General features: G+C 26.1%; 1 protein-coding gene and 2 long non-coding RNA genes across 3 annotated transcripts; all 3 read left to right on the forward strand.

The window, feature by feature from the left end:
- Nucleotides 1-2,388, forward strand: LOC149056264 (uncharacterized). Its single transcript, XR_016191760.1, has 2 exons — nt 1-321; nt 446-2,388. It is a non-coding gene; the product is annotated as an uncharacterized LOC149056264 (long non-coding RNA).
- Nucleotides 2,389-4,053: 1,665 nt separating this feature from the next.
- LOC149056265 (uncharacterized) lies at nt 4,054-5,166 on the forward strand. Its single transcript, XR_016191680.1, has 3 exons — nt 4,054-4,228; nt 4,305-5,013; nt 5,088-5,166. It is a non-coding gene; the product is annotated as an uncharacterized LOC149056265 (long non-coding RNA).
- Nucleotides 5,167-10,709: 5,543 nt separating this feature from the next.
- Nucleotides 10,710-16,671, forward strand: Snx27 (sorting nexin 27). Its single transcript, XM_015515826.2, has 10 exons — nt 10,710-11,183; nt 11,335-11,437; nt 13,805-13,933; nt 14,501-14,634; nt 14,692-14,821; nt 14,891-15,068; nt 15,189-15,442; nt 15,568-15,717; nt 16,295-16,423; nt 16,519-16,671. Exons 1-10 carry the CDS (start codon nt 10,969-10,971, stop codon nt 16,582-16,584), a joined length of 1,488 nt encoding a protein of 495 aa, XP_015371312.1. The 5' UTR covers nt 10,710-10,968; the 3' UTR covers nt 16,585-16,671.
- The last annotated feature ends 555 nt before the right edge of the window (nt 16,672-17,226 follow it).

Raw genomic sequence — 17,226 nt, forward strand, 5'->3', positions numbered from 1 at the left:
AGTACTTAGCTTGCTGAAACTTAAACACAAAAGAGTTTTAAATTTAAAAGTTCGTTTACAACGTTAACTGACTTACAGTGTTGCCGTCACAACGGTGCTTGAAGTTGAAGCATAAATGAAAATAATAAAAATCGATTCGAGATATCAAATTGTTGTTAAGTCACCGTAGTTCTGTTATCAACCAATGTTTATTAAATAATCAACAATAAAAAACAGTTTTAAGATAAAATTACGCTACTTATGAATGAGTGATAATTACTACACACAGTTTTAATCATTTTTTTTTTTTACATCAATAAATATACAATATACCTGACCTTGGTAAGTATATCCTATAAAATTGCATTTTTGTTTACTATAATGATGGCAGAATATGCCAATGATGGTGATAAATGACAACGTCGTAATAATATAATAATAATATTATGTATGGTTCGTTTTATAGCTCATTGCACACAGCTTCATTTCAGAGCTACCTATCAAAAACTATTCAATGGTCTTTGCATCAACGCTTCCATTGCCAAATTCAATCACATGTCCATCTTATTGTTTTTGTTGGGCTCTAATGATATTCATTTGTTACCAAATCAGTGATTTTCTTTTTTCATTACAATCCACATAGTATCTGCAGGCTGCAGCATACTGTAGGTTTCCTAATTTGCTCATTTGATTATATTATACGCATATTTTTTTGCGGAGGTACCTAAGACCTAACAGATTTTTTCCGTAATACTAGTACAATCAGGATTATATATTTATATCACTACTTAAATAAGTGCATAATATATTATGCACATATTATAATTAATTATTATATTAGGTACAGTTAGTATATTAAATATTTACAGCGACTATTATAGTGATAACTGACAATCATTGTTTAATAATTTTACAATCGTATAGTGACGAACTTTTATTCATTATATTTTGTACTTAGTGAAATTATAACATAAAATAGTAAAAATTTAAACGAAGTGTTATCATACATTTATGTAATATTTTGTTTCGAAATCGTACTTTCGAATTAACAATAAATCATTAATTACAACTTGTTGTGTAAATATTGTGATTATCATAATTTGTTAAACTATTGTTATCTAGTTAATAATAGTGACTAAATAATATTAATCAAAGTTTGATAATCAAACATTAAATACTATCAACGAGTAGTTACCTAATATAAATTTGATAAAGTGCGTATACAAAACATACCAATACCTTATCATTATTCAGACGATTCACACCAAATTGTTTATGGTGACGATCGGGATTATATATTAATATTTTTTGTACATCTACATTCTACATGTTATATTATGTATAATATTATGATATATAATATTTGTTGTTTGTGTAATTCAAATTTTTAACTGTTATAAAACAATATGCCTTCCCCAATCATTATTATAATTGTTATAATTATTATTACTATTATTTTTATTTGTTGTAAGTAATATTTGTATTATTACATAATTGTTACGAATTCCGTCATACCAACCCTATTAATTTATTAATAGCTGATACTGTATAAGATGTTAGGTTTTTAAAATTGTTAATTGTTATTACCTATATGAATTGTGATCAAAACAGATAATTTTTGAATGGAAATGTTTAACTGTATTCAACAGTGGTGTAATTGTGGAGAAATGGAAGGACAAACAAAAATGCGTGTCCAACAACCAAGTCCTAAAAAAAAGAAAAAAATTGATTATTTTTTTATGCAGATCGTGGATATAGATATTCCATAATAGTTTAACTTAATTATGACGTAAACATAAAATTTAAAACATAAATTATAATACAGTATGAAAAATACCCATATATTATTATTATGTAGGTATTTTTAGTTGACCCATTGAATACATTTATAAAAAAAGTATATTAACTTATCTAGGACTAATCAAATATATTAAATATTACAGTATGTTAATAATTTGAATATATCATATTATAATATTATATAAGAAAAAACGCTTATAGTTTAATATAAAATTAAACTTGCAGACAAAAAATAGAAAGTCTGCCAGACTGCGCGCTTAAAATACAACTATATACAATAAATATGATTTTAAATGATATTTTTAATCATGCAACTTTGTGAGACTAATGAAATACAAATAATATAATTTAATGCTATATAATATATATAATATTTTTAGTAGATACTAGTTGAGTTATAAATAATTCAAAAGTCTATAGTGTAAAATATGGGGGTCAAATAATTAGTTGCCCCTAGTCAAATGCCTGAGGGGCAAATGCTCACCCTTGCACCCCACAATTACGCTACTATATACTATAGTATATAAAGTATTTCAATATGTTATAATATGTAAACTAAATACCTAGTATGTTATTATTAATAAATTGCAACGATTGCATTGTTAGAAAGTTTTTATTCGTTTATTTCGATAGATTGATTTAATCTATTTTTTAATTCAATGTTATTGAAATTGGTATACATACATATACAAACATGATATATTGATATTGTCATATAATGCATAAATTATACTTTAAGAAGCAGCAGATCCACATGATCCACAATGATCCACATTCAATAGCTCATCAATCGATTAGAATATTGTACATGTAGTCAAACACAGACAGCAGATGCATGTATGATGATGGTTGTACTTAAATACAAGGAGGTAATTTCAAATTTTTTAAAAATGATGAAATGCCAAAATATGATATAGTATATTGACAGAGCTTGAAATAAGACAAAAAGTTTTCTCTTATAGATTCGTGAATCGAAAGAGTTATGTACAATATTTGTTAGTAGCCCATATAACAATTCGTATATAGGTAGGTACTATTAATTATTATAGCTTATATTCAATATTAAGTATACTCTACTCCAGTCTACTGTATTACTTTTTTTTTTATCACGCAACGATGATAATTTTTTTTATTAAAACCAAAACCAGGGGTGTAAATATTAATGAATCGTTTATGGACATCAATATGCGCTGTAAAATACTATAATATGCATAATGTGTTATGGGTATGTAAAGTATACATACTACATGTATGTAATACGTAAATAATATGTCTATTATGAATTTATTATGATATGTTTATACTTACTAACAAGAACCAATTTATTGACAAACAAATAAATTAGATTAATATAAATTGAGTATATCCGTTTCACAGTTGGATATAATATTAATAGTTGAAGATGAACACTACAGTCTACAATCATTGTAATGTGTTTTGTAAAGTCTAAGATAGATAAAGTCTTATTTATATATTCCTTATTATAATGTTATTATATAGGTATTTTATATATTAATTATTAGTATTGCCATTTATCACAATTCACAGGTATACCTATAATATATAGTATAAAACGAGAAATATTTAGAATTTTAATGCCCAAAGCTTTGATGTCACTAAATTTGTTACTGCTCTCATGAAAATTCAAAGAAAAGTGTCTCCGAAAATTATTTAGATACACAAAGATTTGCAAGTAATAGTAAGAATAACTTAAATATCTTATAAACAATCAACATTTGATGTATATACGTGTAAAATTCCAGGTTTCTTGTCATAAAATAATTACTTAATTTAGAAATTTTACTATAAATAAAAAGTAGATTCATTTAAAAAAAAAAAAACATCACTAAAATCTAACCATAATAACAGCTGCTTTACATTAAACATATTGTGGCTTAGTCATTTAGATTTGTTATTAAAACGTAAACGATTGGATTTCAGTGCACTATTTTTTTTTATTTGAACCAAGAGTTGAAACATAAAAGTAAATTTGTGTTCTGCAGATCCTATCTTTTGTTGTTAGCTTTAATATTAAAATGAATTAACCTATTATCAAGTGTAAAAATACAATATGATCTGTGTTTGTACATTGGCTTTTTTACAACACTTAAATTTTATGCAAGTTATGACTAATGTGTACGTAAAATATCACAATTTAAAAATGATCATTACCTATATCATAATTCAAATTTAAATATTGTACAAGCGCCAAGATGCCAAGTTATATAAATACAGTTACTGTTCTTAACTTTAAGTTTGATAGTATAGGTTAATAGTAATAAATCACTAATTTTAAAGTTAACAACACGAGATCAGTAAGATCAGTTCAGCCCCGACTCTAAAGAAAATATTTAAATTGTGACAATGATGCTGCTATCCTTAAACTTCTGAACAATTTTCCACCAGAGCCGATGGACTCATTTGTCCCCTTCTATTTACGTCCATGCAGGTAAGGTTGCGTAACATTCATTTCGTAGCTCATGTGTTAAATCTAATAAATCTTTCTGTATTTAATTCCTACTCAGTACAAGGAATAAGAAATTGTTTAGGGGAAATTTCAAAAACTAGAAATTTTTTTATCCGAAGCGTAAACATGTTTTGAATAATGCAATTGAAGAATTTAAAGTATAATATTACAAAATATCTTTAAAATGACTATGCTCTACTCGGTGGATAGAGCAGTATCATGCTGTAAATGGTTTTCTGGAACTTTTTGAGTGTATTACTAAATCATTAGACTTAATTTATAATTTGGCGGATTCAGACACATCTATACACAAGCGAGTAATTTGCGTTCTTCCATATTACAAGGTGAATTTATTATCTGTTTACATATTGCAGCTAAAGGATTTGGTCTTGGACTAACATTATCAAAAAAATTACAACGGATAACTATAGATTTAGTAGTAGGTGCCTTGCAGAAGATACCTTTAAAGGATTTCAGACATTACGTAGTATAAGTGTAAATATTGAATTTCATACTATTTTTGAAAATTCGAAGGGTTCAGCAAGTACATTTAATGCAAATATATCTATGCCTTGAGACTTGCAATTTACCAAAAAACGCAATGGAAGCAATAATATACTATATGCAATCAAGAAATATACGAGTATCCAAATGTTTTTAAATTGCTAAAAATATTTGCAACATGACCAGTTTCTTCAGCATCGAATGAGAGAACCTTTTCAAATTTAAAAAGAATAAAGACTTACTTACGAAACACGATATCTCAAGTAAATATAATTTTTTAATAGTTTATTTTATTTATTTAAAACTAATACCTATATTTTTAATTTTATTATGGAAGATAGATTAAATGGTTTGGCCATGTTATCGATTCAAAGAAATAAACAAATTACTACTGATGAAATTGAGCTTATAAAAAGGCATCTTGAATTTATTATTTAAATTAATTTATATAATACTTTTAAGTGTATTTATTATTTTCTATTTTCTATTTTAAAAATTATTATTGCTTGCTTTTATTTTTAAATAAAAATTATGTTTGCAGTAGGTATTTTATAAATGTATGATTTAAATTACGTAAAAAATACTACTTTTAATAAAATAAATAAAAAATGTTTCATTACAATATTTGATAAGTATATTATGAACTTAGTGGTTAGAAGTAAAACAGAGAAATATTGCAACCAATTAACAAATAAGTATATACCTATATTACCTGAACACTCCCCCAAAAAACATACAAAATATGCCACTGGATGTAGGTACTAGTGTACTGCGATTAAAATGTAAGCGAATAATAATAATAATAAGTAAGTAATTTACCGACCCAAGGTAAGAATACTTAAATAAAATTTAGGTAATATTTATTTTTGATGGTTTAAATTCATAATTGAAATGTTTAAAACAAACTTGGCATTTCTTCAATAAATGTATTGCCAATATAAATTTAAAAACAAAAAACTATAATATAATATATGTAATAAAGAAATAAAAATAGGGTATTGTAAATGGCAGGATGCCATAGCTCACAAAATTACTGAGATTGGCATTTAAAGAAAAAAATGTATTAAGTCATAAAACTTGACAAAAATAAAACTACTCATTTAATATAATATTAGATTTATATTATTATATCGTTAATTTAGTCTTGGAGTTTATTATGTCTTCTGTAGTGGCCAACATCCATAAAATGATAACAATTTATAATGTTATCTGACGAATATAAAAGCGATAGAATCAGTACGAAAATGCTTAGATGCAATTTATTAAAGCAATATTATCAAGAAAAAAATTGTAAATAACCGTGAGCCGCAACAATTCGTTATTATCTAGACACTATAATAGACGAACCTGATTTGGGTTTTAAAATAAATTATACATATATAATATATATATATATATATATATATATATATATATATATATATATATATATATATATATATATATATATATATATATATTATATACATACAGCCATACAGGGTGTCTGTCAAATGAAATAACTTTTATTCTAATTAATATAAAAAAAAATGTTTAGAGCATAGGTAGACACTTGCGTTACATTTATTTTTATTTTTTTATACTGAAAATAAAAAACTCAAAAATTGATTAAAAAAATTCTCGAAAACAATTCAATACAGCCAATTTGTGAATCTTATTTTGAGAAAAATTTATATGGTAAAAAAATTTATTTAAGTCAATTGGCTGATTTTTTACAATTTTTTTAAATATCAATATTCTAATTTCTATTTATAAGTAAATTACGATCGTTTATGTTAAAAACATTCAAAAATAGTCTATATAGAGGCGGTATTTGAATTATACAAAAATCTTACGATTAAAGTTTGAAATTTTTTTCCTCCTTTAATCACAATATTTTTGTCAATAATAATAATAACAATAATTAATTAATCAAATAAATTCCAGTCTTCAGTTGTAAACGTGTTATTAATATCTTCTGCAGTATCTAATTTATTTTTCAAATAGTTTTCATTATTTAATAGTGAAATGTTTGAAAAACGTTATTATTGTGTCATGCATTAGTCCATAGCTGTTTTTTTATTCCTCACATTTTAGTGTAACTCATAAGTACATAATTAATAACTTCACTTGTAGGACTAACAGAATATTTGAAGATGCTTCGCAATTCGCACCCCCTACTTGTCCCTAGACCCTAGCAACCGTCACGTGCAAAAATAACCATTACTAAATTCGTTAAAACGAGAAAACTTTCTTTAGTTAAGTACAATTAAACTGGATCAGCAAAAAGTTAAAACATAAAGTACCTGCCCAGTGATTTTTAAAACACGTGTGCTGCAGGAATTTACAGAATTCATAGTTTCATTTTGAGTTACTACTTTTATCCCTACAGTTATTAATATAACAATTACTATAACAGCATTAGGTTTGTACTAGTTAACTCATCACTTAGCCAGTCCATGACAGGTTCATTAACCTAAAACATTCATAAAATATAGTAAAATATGAATTATAATCATAATGTTTAACAAATAAGTATTAAAAATATCATTGAATAAGCTTAATATTCAGAAAATAATATTTCACCTTTCTATTAGTTAATAACACAAAATCGACAAAATAATCAAATTTTTTCATCACCTAAAACAAGTAGGTAGGTATTTCAAATAAGTTTTACGCTTTAAAAGTTTTTGTACGTTGGTAACTACCTCTTGTCATCTTATACGAATGTACAATATCTAACAATTTGTATTTTCATGTAGGTACTCTTGTCTCTTATTAATTATCGATCGTCTAATAATCGAAACAAATGCTTTACACATCATAGGCGTGCTCGCGAGGTGGGCCATGGCCCACCAGTAGCGTATATAGAAATAATTTTCGTGGTGGGCTCAAATATGTAGCAACCAACAATAATGATCTAGCACCTAGAAGCTACTATATTATATTTAATAGTTAAGACTGTAATTTCGGGAGGGACTGCCGCCCACTACCCCCTCCCTAAAACCTATATACACCACTGTGACACACATTGTGAATCATTCTGTACTGACAGACTGTATACTTGTCATACAAATAAATATAGAATTATGACATTTGTTTAATTATTTTCAATACTGAGAGATTATAAAATATCACCACGGAATTCGGAAATTTGAAAATCAAAATATACAAAAATGCGTATATGGTGGCGCTACCTAGTTACCACGATTTATGCTAACTAGCTAACTGATGATCGCGTACGTACCATAGAAAACAAAATGTACTACGTAGGTCATTCTTCAAGCAGGCATATCACGTGTTGATGATTTAAAAACCACGTCGATAGATTCCGTTGCAGTCTGAACTTTTAAACTGATTTGCGGTAATTAATGTTGTCATAGATATATAAATAAATCTTTTATTATTCTTATACTTAGAAGACGGGAGTGCAGAGTGAAAGTGCGCAGGATAAAATCCCACTTGTGGCGAAATACAAATTTATTATCTCATATTAGTTTTAGGTTTTAGCCGTATTAATTTTAAGGATATTGATATTGAAGTAGGTACGTGTAGTTGAACCATTATAGGAAGGGAGAAATAGCCCCTTTACGCCCTCTCACTACAAACGCCATTGTGAGAATGTATACTGCCCGTATAGGTCATGGATTAATGGTTTAAAATATTTATAATTACCTATTAATTTAAAGTTTAAGTACCTTCCTATATTTTAAGCCACTGAATAGGTTTAATTCACGTTTATGATATAGAAGATAGAATAATTAATATACGTTTATTCAATGTTCGATGTGTACGATGTAGATTATTGTTTTATTTGATTTGTCGAATTTATGACAATATAATATGGGCAAGGAGGTGGATGCGTGAGTCAATAGTTGTAAATCACAAGTCAAAACCAAGTACCATAATACTGGTTAATGCAAGTTCTTAACTGGAAAAGGGAAAAGGGAAAAGGGAAAACATTAAATTATTCATTATTATACATCGTTATTATATTTAAACAATAATATGCTTTAAGAAATTCTAAAAGGAACTGTATTATTATTATTTACAAAGACAGGTATTGATTATAATTTTTAAACTATTTTAGGTACCTATATGATTTTTTTTTATTGATTAATGATTTTGTATACATACATATGGATTATTATTAATGTAATATTGCAATAAAAATATTAATGAATATCTTTAAAAAAGGAGGAATTCATATCATATCATTATATTAAAGATGCATCAATAAGCTAATATGAAAGTTTTAAACCAGATTTTTAAATTAAAGGAAAATTAAATCATAAATTCTTTTTGAAAAGGGGTGGATTGAGAGAGTTAAAATTTAAGTAAACCAGTGCGTCAAAAGTCAAAACTGTGAGACAATAGTGTTGTTGATTAATGACCTATTCTATTTCACGATTCAAACATTCATGTTCTACAATAATAGTTGGGTATATACACAAAATATAAACTTGTTCGTACACTTATCATACATGAAATTTTTTTTTTTTTTTTTATTAAACAACTATCCGCGGCGTCTATGGCCATTGGATGTAACAGTACATTATATATTAGTATATTTACATATTACATTAATATTTAAAAAGATATACAAAGTGATTTAGTATTTAAAACAAGACAAAGTAGTAGTAATTAGGAGTTAAGTGAATAGTATTATTTACAATTTACAGTTTGTTTATAAGATTCGTTTGTCTGAGAAATAGTATGATCTTGTGTATATTGTTGGGGTCCGGGTTGAGTGCTTCAGCAAGGTGGTTGGATATTTGATATAACCTTCTTTCTTCGTCATACATGAAATTTATTCGTAAGCTACATTATAGTTAAACACTCATCACAGACGAATCTACGAATTCATCAAAGAGTGTATCCTTATTCCTTATCTAAAATATGGACTCTCTGCTTTGTAGGCTAAAAAGATTATGATATGAAATTATATCACCATAACCATAATATGATATATACTATATAGCCATATAATAGGTAGTCGGCACTTGATTCAGTTTTTGTATAAGTATTTTTTTTTTTTTTTTTAATTTAAAATTTAGAAATTGAAATAACTCTCAGGCTACAACAACAAGGTGCCACAAACACGTAACGATCACGTCCAAAAATTGAACTCATCCCAAATTCCCAACTCTGGAAATTTTCTGATAGTCGCAATAGTCGCATTGTTATCTATAGTGAATCTTAGGTAGGTAATATAATTAGATGATCGTGAAAAATAAGAATAGGTAATTTAAAAGTAATGTTTTACCTATATCAAGTTATTTTTTTAATTTCATATAACGGCGCGGCTCTTTAATCGCTATAATTTTAGCAACTAAACGTTTTATATTTAGTTGAACAGCTGAGTCTTAAATTTTTATCACTAAGAATTTCTGAAATCAACATGTAACTATAACTATTTAATATTCATTTGCTTTACAGTTATTATACAAATAAATTATGATAATGTCTATTGATAAGTGATTTTAACTTGAACTAACGTTATGTAATCAATAAATAAATGATTTCACCGACATTTAGAGTGTAAACAATTTATATTTAACATCTATTTGAACAGTGAGCACTATTATTTAATTATTGGTTGAAATTGTGTTAATTTTAATACAACGTTATTTGAATTTGAAATTTATCCATTTTGGTTGGTAGATATATTAAATCTAAAATACATTTGAATTTGAACCTAACATTATAACTTGTAACTACCTACCCATTGACCAATGGAAGCACTTGTGTTTATCTTGTTGTTCAGTTATTTTCAAATTTCCCTCCATTTATATAGTTAATGTTTACATTTTTCGTGCAGGAAAGCTCCTGTACTTGATAATGTGATACGGTAATAATTTGAAAATGTAAACACTAAATTCACAATATAGTTTTGATAAATTTTTAAATAAATTGTCGTCGTTATAAATATGGTACGAACAAACGGATATTATACATGACAAATAATTGTTGATCCGTATTTTAGCTGCTGATGTCTGTATCGTGGAGAAATCCGAGTCGTAATATTTACTACTGTTCAAAGTGTTCATATCGTAATGATACTATTACATTGATAGTGGCCGTGTTATCGAAACGTCGTCGGATGATAATAATAATATTATTCCTGACCCATCACTGATGGTTTTCAAAATGAACGAACGCTAATTTCGCACTCTTGCCGTCGACGATCTCGCATGTGTTTATTGCTCGTTCAGGTGATGGAGTAGTGTTGATGGACGATGTCGTCGAAAGTACCGGCGGGCCCCCGTGAAGTCACGATAACGAAGAGCGTCACCGGCTTCGGATTTAACGTTCGCGGTCAGGTTAGCGAGGGCGGTCAACTTAAGAGCATAAATGGTCAACTCTACGCTCCTTTGCAGCACGTCAGTGCCGTGCTCGAAGGAGGGGCGGCCTACGACGCGGGGATTCGAAAAGGAGACAGGATCCTCGAAGTGTAAGGCTCGTGCTTGTGCGCTTTGTTTGTTTCTTTTCTCGTCACGAGTCTGTCCATTATCTATGGATGGGATGTGAATCCCCGCGCGGATTCGTGACGAAAAAACTCGAAAAACCCCAAAAAACTTCACAATACTGTGTTTGTTGTTTAGGAACAATGTGAACGTCGAAGGATCAACACACAAACAAGTCGTAGACTTGATCAAATCGGGCGGTGATGTGTTGACGCTGACTGTAATTTCTGTTACACCTCAAGTATGTGCAAAATATTTTGATTATTTTCTGTTTTTAAGAGATAAGCATGGTTAATAAAAAATATTTTTCAATTGTTGAACAGATTTTTAAACATATCGATTCAATTTATTGCATTCAATAACAAATAGCATTTTTCACTTTTACACTTTTCCTTAAATCTGATACCTATTATTCGCCTAAATTAAGTTATAGAAAAATTATAGTAGCTAACACAATATTTCCAACTAATAATTTAAAAAGAAATCAATGTAAGATTGGTTTTATATACTTGATAAACAGTAAAGGTTAAATTTTTCAAATATTATCAGTTATGACCTGATTAAAACATTAATAGGACGTTGTACCCTTTGTGTTATTACTTTCTTACTTACGTTTAACTACCAAATTTTACTTTCAGAATATTACAATTTACTATTATGATTAACTTTAGAATGATTTGACCTATTATCAAGCTTAAAGGTAAGTACCTATTACTAAGAGCTCCAATTAGATTTTTTTTTGATTTTTAATTTTGAGCATTTTAAATTTTACAAAAAATACAATTTCAAATACTCTTATATTTAAAACGTAAAAATTTATGTGGCCTAGATAATAGTCTTGTCTTTATACTTGATAATAGATCAATTTAATTAAATATTACAAAATTGACTTTATTCCGTATGCACATTTTTTTATATGTTGACCATATTAAGACTGAAAAAATTCATGCAGATATAGCATCCTCTTACAGATACACAAACAATGATTTTACTCTTGTAATAGTGATGTCAAAGTTTATTCTTAATTATGTAGATATAAAGTTTATCAGAGTTAAACATTGTTATGTAGATTATTGAATGTTTAAAATATAATAAATTAAAACTAAAATTTTAATAAAATAGTTACTTAATAATCATACATAAAAAATCATTAATCAAAACATAAGTTACTGGTGATGACTATGTGATATTTCACGTAACAAATTTTATACTCATTTAGGTTCCTACTACCTATAATAATAAAAAAAAGTAATCTTGTAAGAGTGAATCATTATGATAATAATAATTATAATATTGCAATATAGTTTTTAATGACATCATAATTTTCAAATATTTTTTTACCAATGATATTGCCACATATTTTTGTTTCCATTGTGGCTATGACATGGGATAAACAAAATGTTTTCAAATAGGTACTGATCCTAGTTGCAGCAAAAAAAAATGGTCCAAGAATAATATATTAAACTTTTATTTTATAATATTTTTATTCATCAATAACTTAAATTATAAATACTGCCCGACAAATTATTTAGTGATCATTTAATAAGTAGAAATAGTACTATCATAGGACTTATTCATTTTTTACTAAATAACTAAAACAATTTAAAAACTTATTGATGAACCTGTAGTTTTTATATTTTATTAATCTATTGATACCTAGTTATAAATTTATAACTACAGTGAAAACTGTCTAAAACAGAAAAATATCCAATAAGGAATTTTTCTATGCTCATTCTCAATAAAACGGAACCTTCATAACGTGGAAACGGAACAATTTTCTAAGTCCCATGCAAGGAAAAACCATGCATAAACCGGAAAATGAGGCGCACATGTTAAATAAACCAAAAAATAAAGTATAAAATATAGATATGCGATTGTAAAATGTGCATTGTTAAATAGTGATAATAATGTTAATGAGTTTTTGATGATTGATACAAATTTGGTAACGGAAAGCCAAGTAGTACATTATCAAAATCGTTGTGAAAGTAATTCATATGGCGACGAAGAAGAAGTAATGCATGAAGAAGTCACAACGATTAATATATAAAAAGAAACATTAATTGGAATAAAAAGTCTACATAGGTTTGCTATTGATCAACAAGATGATAATCTTCTTCAATTGGTTTCATCAATCAAACAACACACAGAAGAAAAAATAGCAGCAACCGTAACAAAACAAAAATCTCTTCATCATTTTTGGAAATGCTAAATGTTTATACGTCATATTTAATTGTCTTGAATGAATTATAAAACCTATATTTTAGTTTAATTTTAATGAATTATATTATTTAAAACAATAAATTGAAAAATATTCTTTGATATTTCTTATTTATTTGAATTGAATAATTCAGGATTTTTCCGTTTTATTGAATAAAGTGGAAAACTGCTTATAACAGAATTTTTTGTTGGTCCCATGTGATTCTGCTTTAGACAGTTTTCACCGTATTCAATTGGCTTAGGGTAGCTCAGAAATAAGTTAAATTTTTTTTTCTTGAACCAAAATTTGTAACAATAGAGAACAATGTTTTTTCAATGGTAAAAATATAACTTAAAAATAAATTTTTAGTTAATTTTTAAATCACACTGAATTCCTGTTATTTTATTTTAGGAAGCTGAAAGACTTGAACCAAGTGAAGATCAATCTACATATAATTATATAGATTACAGTGATAAAAGATCATTACCAATTTCTGTACCAGATTATCATACAGTTGATAAAGATGGAGACAAATATGTGGTGAGAGATTATTATATTTTAGTTTTTATAATGGTATTATCATATACATCTTAGTGAGTAATTATTAATAAGTATGGTATTGATTATCATACTAACATAGTAACATGTTATTGAAAACATGAATAAGTGGGATTAATTATCAGATTTATAAAATTGTTGCTCACAAATAACACATTTAGATATTATATTATCTTAGATTTTTTAAGTTACATGGAATCATTGTTTTTTTACTGAGTATACAATTTTAAAAACAACCCATTTTACTCACTGAATATTAATTATTAATGTTATAAGTTCTTTAAAAATATAAGAAATAATTGTGAATATGAATTATTTAAAAAAACAAATTTTTTTTATAGTTTTAAATTGTTTATTACTTTATATTTTATATATTTTACTTACATAATGTACTAAACATTAAATATATCATAAGATCACATCTTCTGATCTAACCTCCCATACAATTTAAAAAGAAAAATGCATATTTAACTTTTATTTCTATCCATGTTAATCATTGTAGATAAGAATAGAGTGAGGTTTTTTTTTACAAATAAAACTACTATTTAGGTGTTCAATATATATATGGCTGGTCGTCACTTGTGTTCAAAACGATATAGTGAATTTGCCAATTTACATGCTAACCTCAAAAGAGAGTTTATTGGATATAGTTTTCCTAAAATCCCAGGGAAATGGCCCTTTACGTAAGTTCTAAATAAAAAAATTTATCTTATACAATAAATAATGCATATTTTTAATAGGTTAAGTGAACAACAACTTGATTCGAGAAGAAGAGGCTTAGAGTTATACTTGGAAAAGGTATGTGCTGTTCGTGTAATAGCTGAATGTGAAATTATGCAAGATTTTTTAGCTGATTCTGGAAACATACAGGTAATACTATTAATTTGTTAGACTTAAATATAAGTACTTAATATTTTTATTTCATTATTTTGTATACAGAATATTGACTCCATAGTGGATTTAAAAATAATATTACCTGACCGTGAAATAGTAGTTATTAGAACTAAAAAAAATGCAACAGCTGATAGTGTTTACAATAGTGTCGTTGATAAAATACAAATGGCTGAAAATACAGCAGTTTATTTTTACCTATTTGAAATTGTTGAGTATAATTTTGGTAAGTATTAAAATTTCTTAACATAATAGCATAGTTTATTTTTATCATTACTTTAAAACATTTAAAATTTATGTTTTATGCATTATTTATTTATAATATAATTTACTTATATTTTATTAGAAAGGAAAATTCAACCAAATGAAGTAGCTCATCAACTTTATGTTCAAAACTACCGGACGGCTAGTGCTAGTTGTTTATGTATAAAGCGATGGCTATTTAACCCTGCTGTTGAACTTCGTCTCATAGAATCTGATAATTTAGCTGCTACATTTATTTTCTGGAGTACTATAGACGAAGTAGATCGCAATCATATCATTGTAGGAGACCGTTTATATGAGCTAAAAGCTTTGCAAGATTCTTCCAAAAAACTAGATGTAATTATTCATCATATTTTTTATTTTACTATTTTAACCACAGCTTATGAAACAATTTTGAAGGTTTTAGTATATAAATATGAAACATTATTAAAAAATTTAATTAAAAAAAATTGTTTTTATAGTATTTAAAAATGGCTAAAGAATTACCTGGATATGGTGAAGTAATATTTCCACATTGTCCGTGTGACTCTCGAAAGACTGGTCATGTGATGGCAGCAGTTGGTTATTTAGGTCTTAGACTTATAGCTTGTACTGAAGATGGTTCTCTTGAGGTAATATTTATTAATTAATGATTACTAGAGACTGGATGTTTATGATTTTAAAATAATAAAATTAAGATGATCTTATGTTCCAAAAATGTATAAACAAGATGATTAGAAATTATGAGGAATAATTTTTTTATAGATTAATAAAAAAAAAATTGTGTTTTAAAATCATATTGTATTGCAAAAATATATTATTTATCCTTATAATATAAATTTTCTTGATGTAAAAACTTTAATATTTAAAATTTAAATTTATCAAAGAATGTGAACGTTGGAAAATCGTTGAAGTTAATTTAAGTGTTAATCTATCATTTCATACAAATTTGGTTTTTAGTAAATTAAATTAAATTTTATTTATTTCAGTAAATTATTTAAATGTTAGTGCTTGGTAATTTAAATAAGTAAACAGTTAGTTGTAGATTTTTGTATTTTTTTAATAAATTAATAATTTTCTAGATTAAAAAAAATTGTATAAATACATTGAAACTAAAAAATATTTATAAGACTTCTCCTATAACTGCACCAAAATTATATAGAACAATAATAAAATTAAAATTAGCATTTATATTATTTGATGTTGCAGAATCAAATTGTTGAATTCACATGGAAAACTATCAAATGCTGGGAGGTTGATGAGACTAATGGATTGTTTAGTTTTCAATTTCAACGTGAAGAAAAAAGCCCCAAATGTGTTAAATTACACACTCCTTATGTAAGTATATGATTCAATGTAATTAAGAACAAACTTAATTTTTTTATATTATTGTTATATCAATCTGATTTTGTATGTATTTTTTATTTATATAGTTCACATTCCTAGCAGACTGCTTTAATCGAATACAAGAGGAATCATGGAAAATTAAAACACCATAAAACAATAAATACATAGTAGTATACATTTTGTACATGTATAAAATATTTAATTTAATTTTATGAGTATAATAAAATACCTAAATAGTATTATTGCAATATAATTTTTTTGGTATTGATTGATGATGAATAATATTATATTTCCCATAATTATACAATTAATTCAATTTACTTTAAACAAAAAATATAGATAATGTGATAGTGACAACAGGCGCCATTTAAATGTTTATATTATTGAATCTTACTAAAGTCTATTATTTAGATTTCTTTTAACTAACAAATTCATTTTATTTTTTTCCAACTAGTTACTGTCTATCAAATATCAACTATGAATTTGTGTATATTTTTAAAATTAAAATCTTGAAATTATTTTTTTTACTATATTACATTTTATTGTATTTTTTATTTTGTTCCATATCGATTATATCTAGTATAATTTCATTTCAATAGTATATAGAAAATAAAAAATAGGAAAAATGGTGGAATTATTTATTTAGTTAAATAGAATATACCTTCTAATTTAAAAAACCTTTAAAGCTTAAAATACATTTTCATTTGACATTTAGTTTTTTATAATTATTTAAAAAAATAAATTATCATAATAAATTAGAGAAAAATTAAATATTATCAATTTATTAGAATCAA

The sequence above is a fragment of the Diuraphis noxia genome, unplaced genomic scaffold (genome assembly GCF_037042655.1).
Source record: "Diuraphis noxia isolate RWA-SAM2 unplaced genomic scaffold, SU_Dnox_SAM2 contig0004, whole genome shotgun sequence".
Lineage (NCBI taxonomy): Eukaryota > Metazoa > Arthropoda > Insecta > Hemiptera > Aphididae > Diuraphis > Diuraphis noxia.

What these genes read in the sequence shown, in the direction of transcription:
- Snx27 (XM_015515826.2), top strand. Translation starts at nt 10,969, where the DNA reads ATGTCGTCGAAAGTACCGGCGGGCCCCCGTGAAGTCACGATAACGAAG. An exon ending in AAGATGGAGACAAATATGTG is followed by an intron (nt 13,934 to 14,500) that starts GTGAGAGATTAT and finishes ACTACTATTTAG; the next exon opens with GTGTTCAATATATATATGGC. An exon ending in CCAGGGAAATGGCCCTTTAC is followed by an intron (nt 14,635 to 14,691) that starts GTAAGTTCTAAA and finishes TATTTTTAATAG; the next exon opens with GTTAAGTGAACAACAACTTG.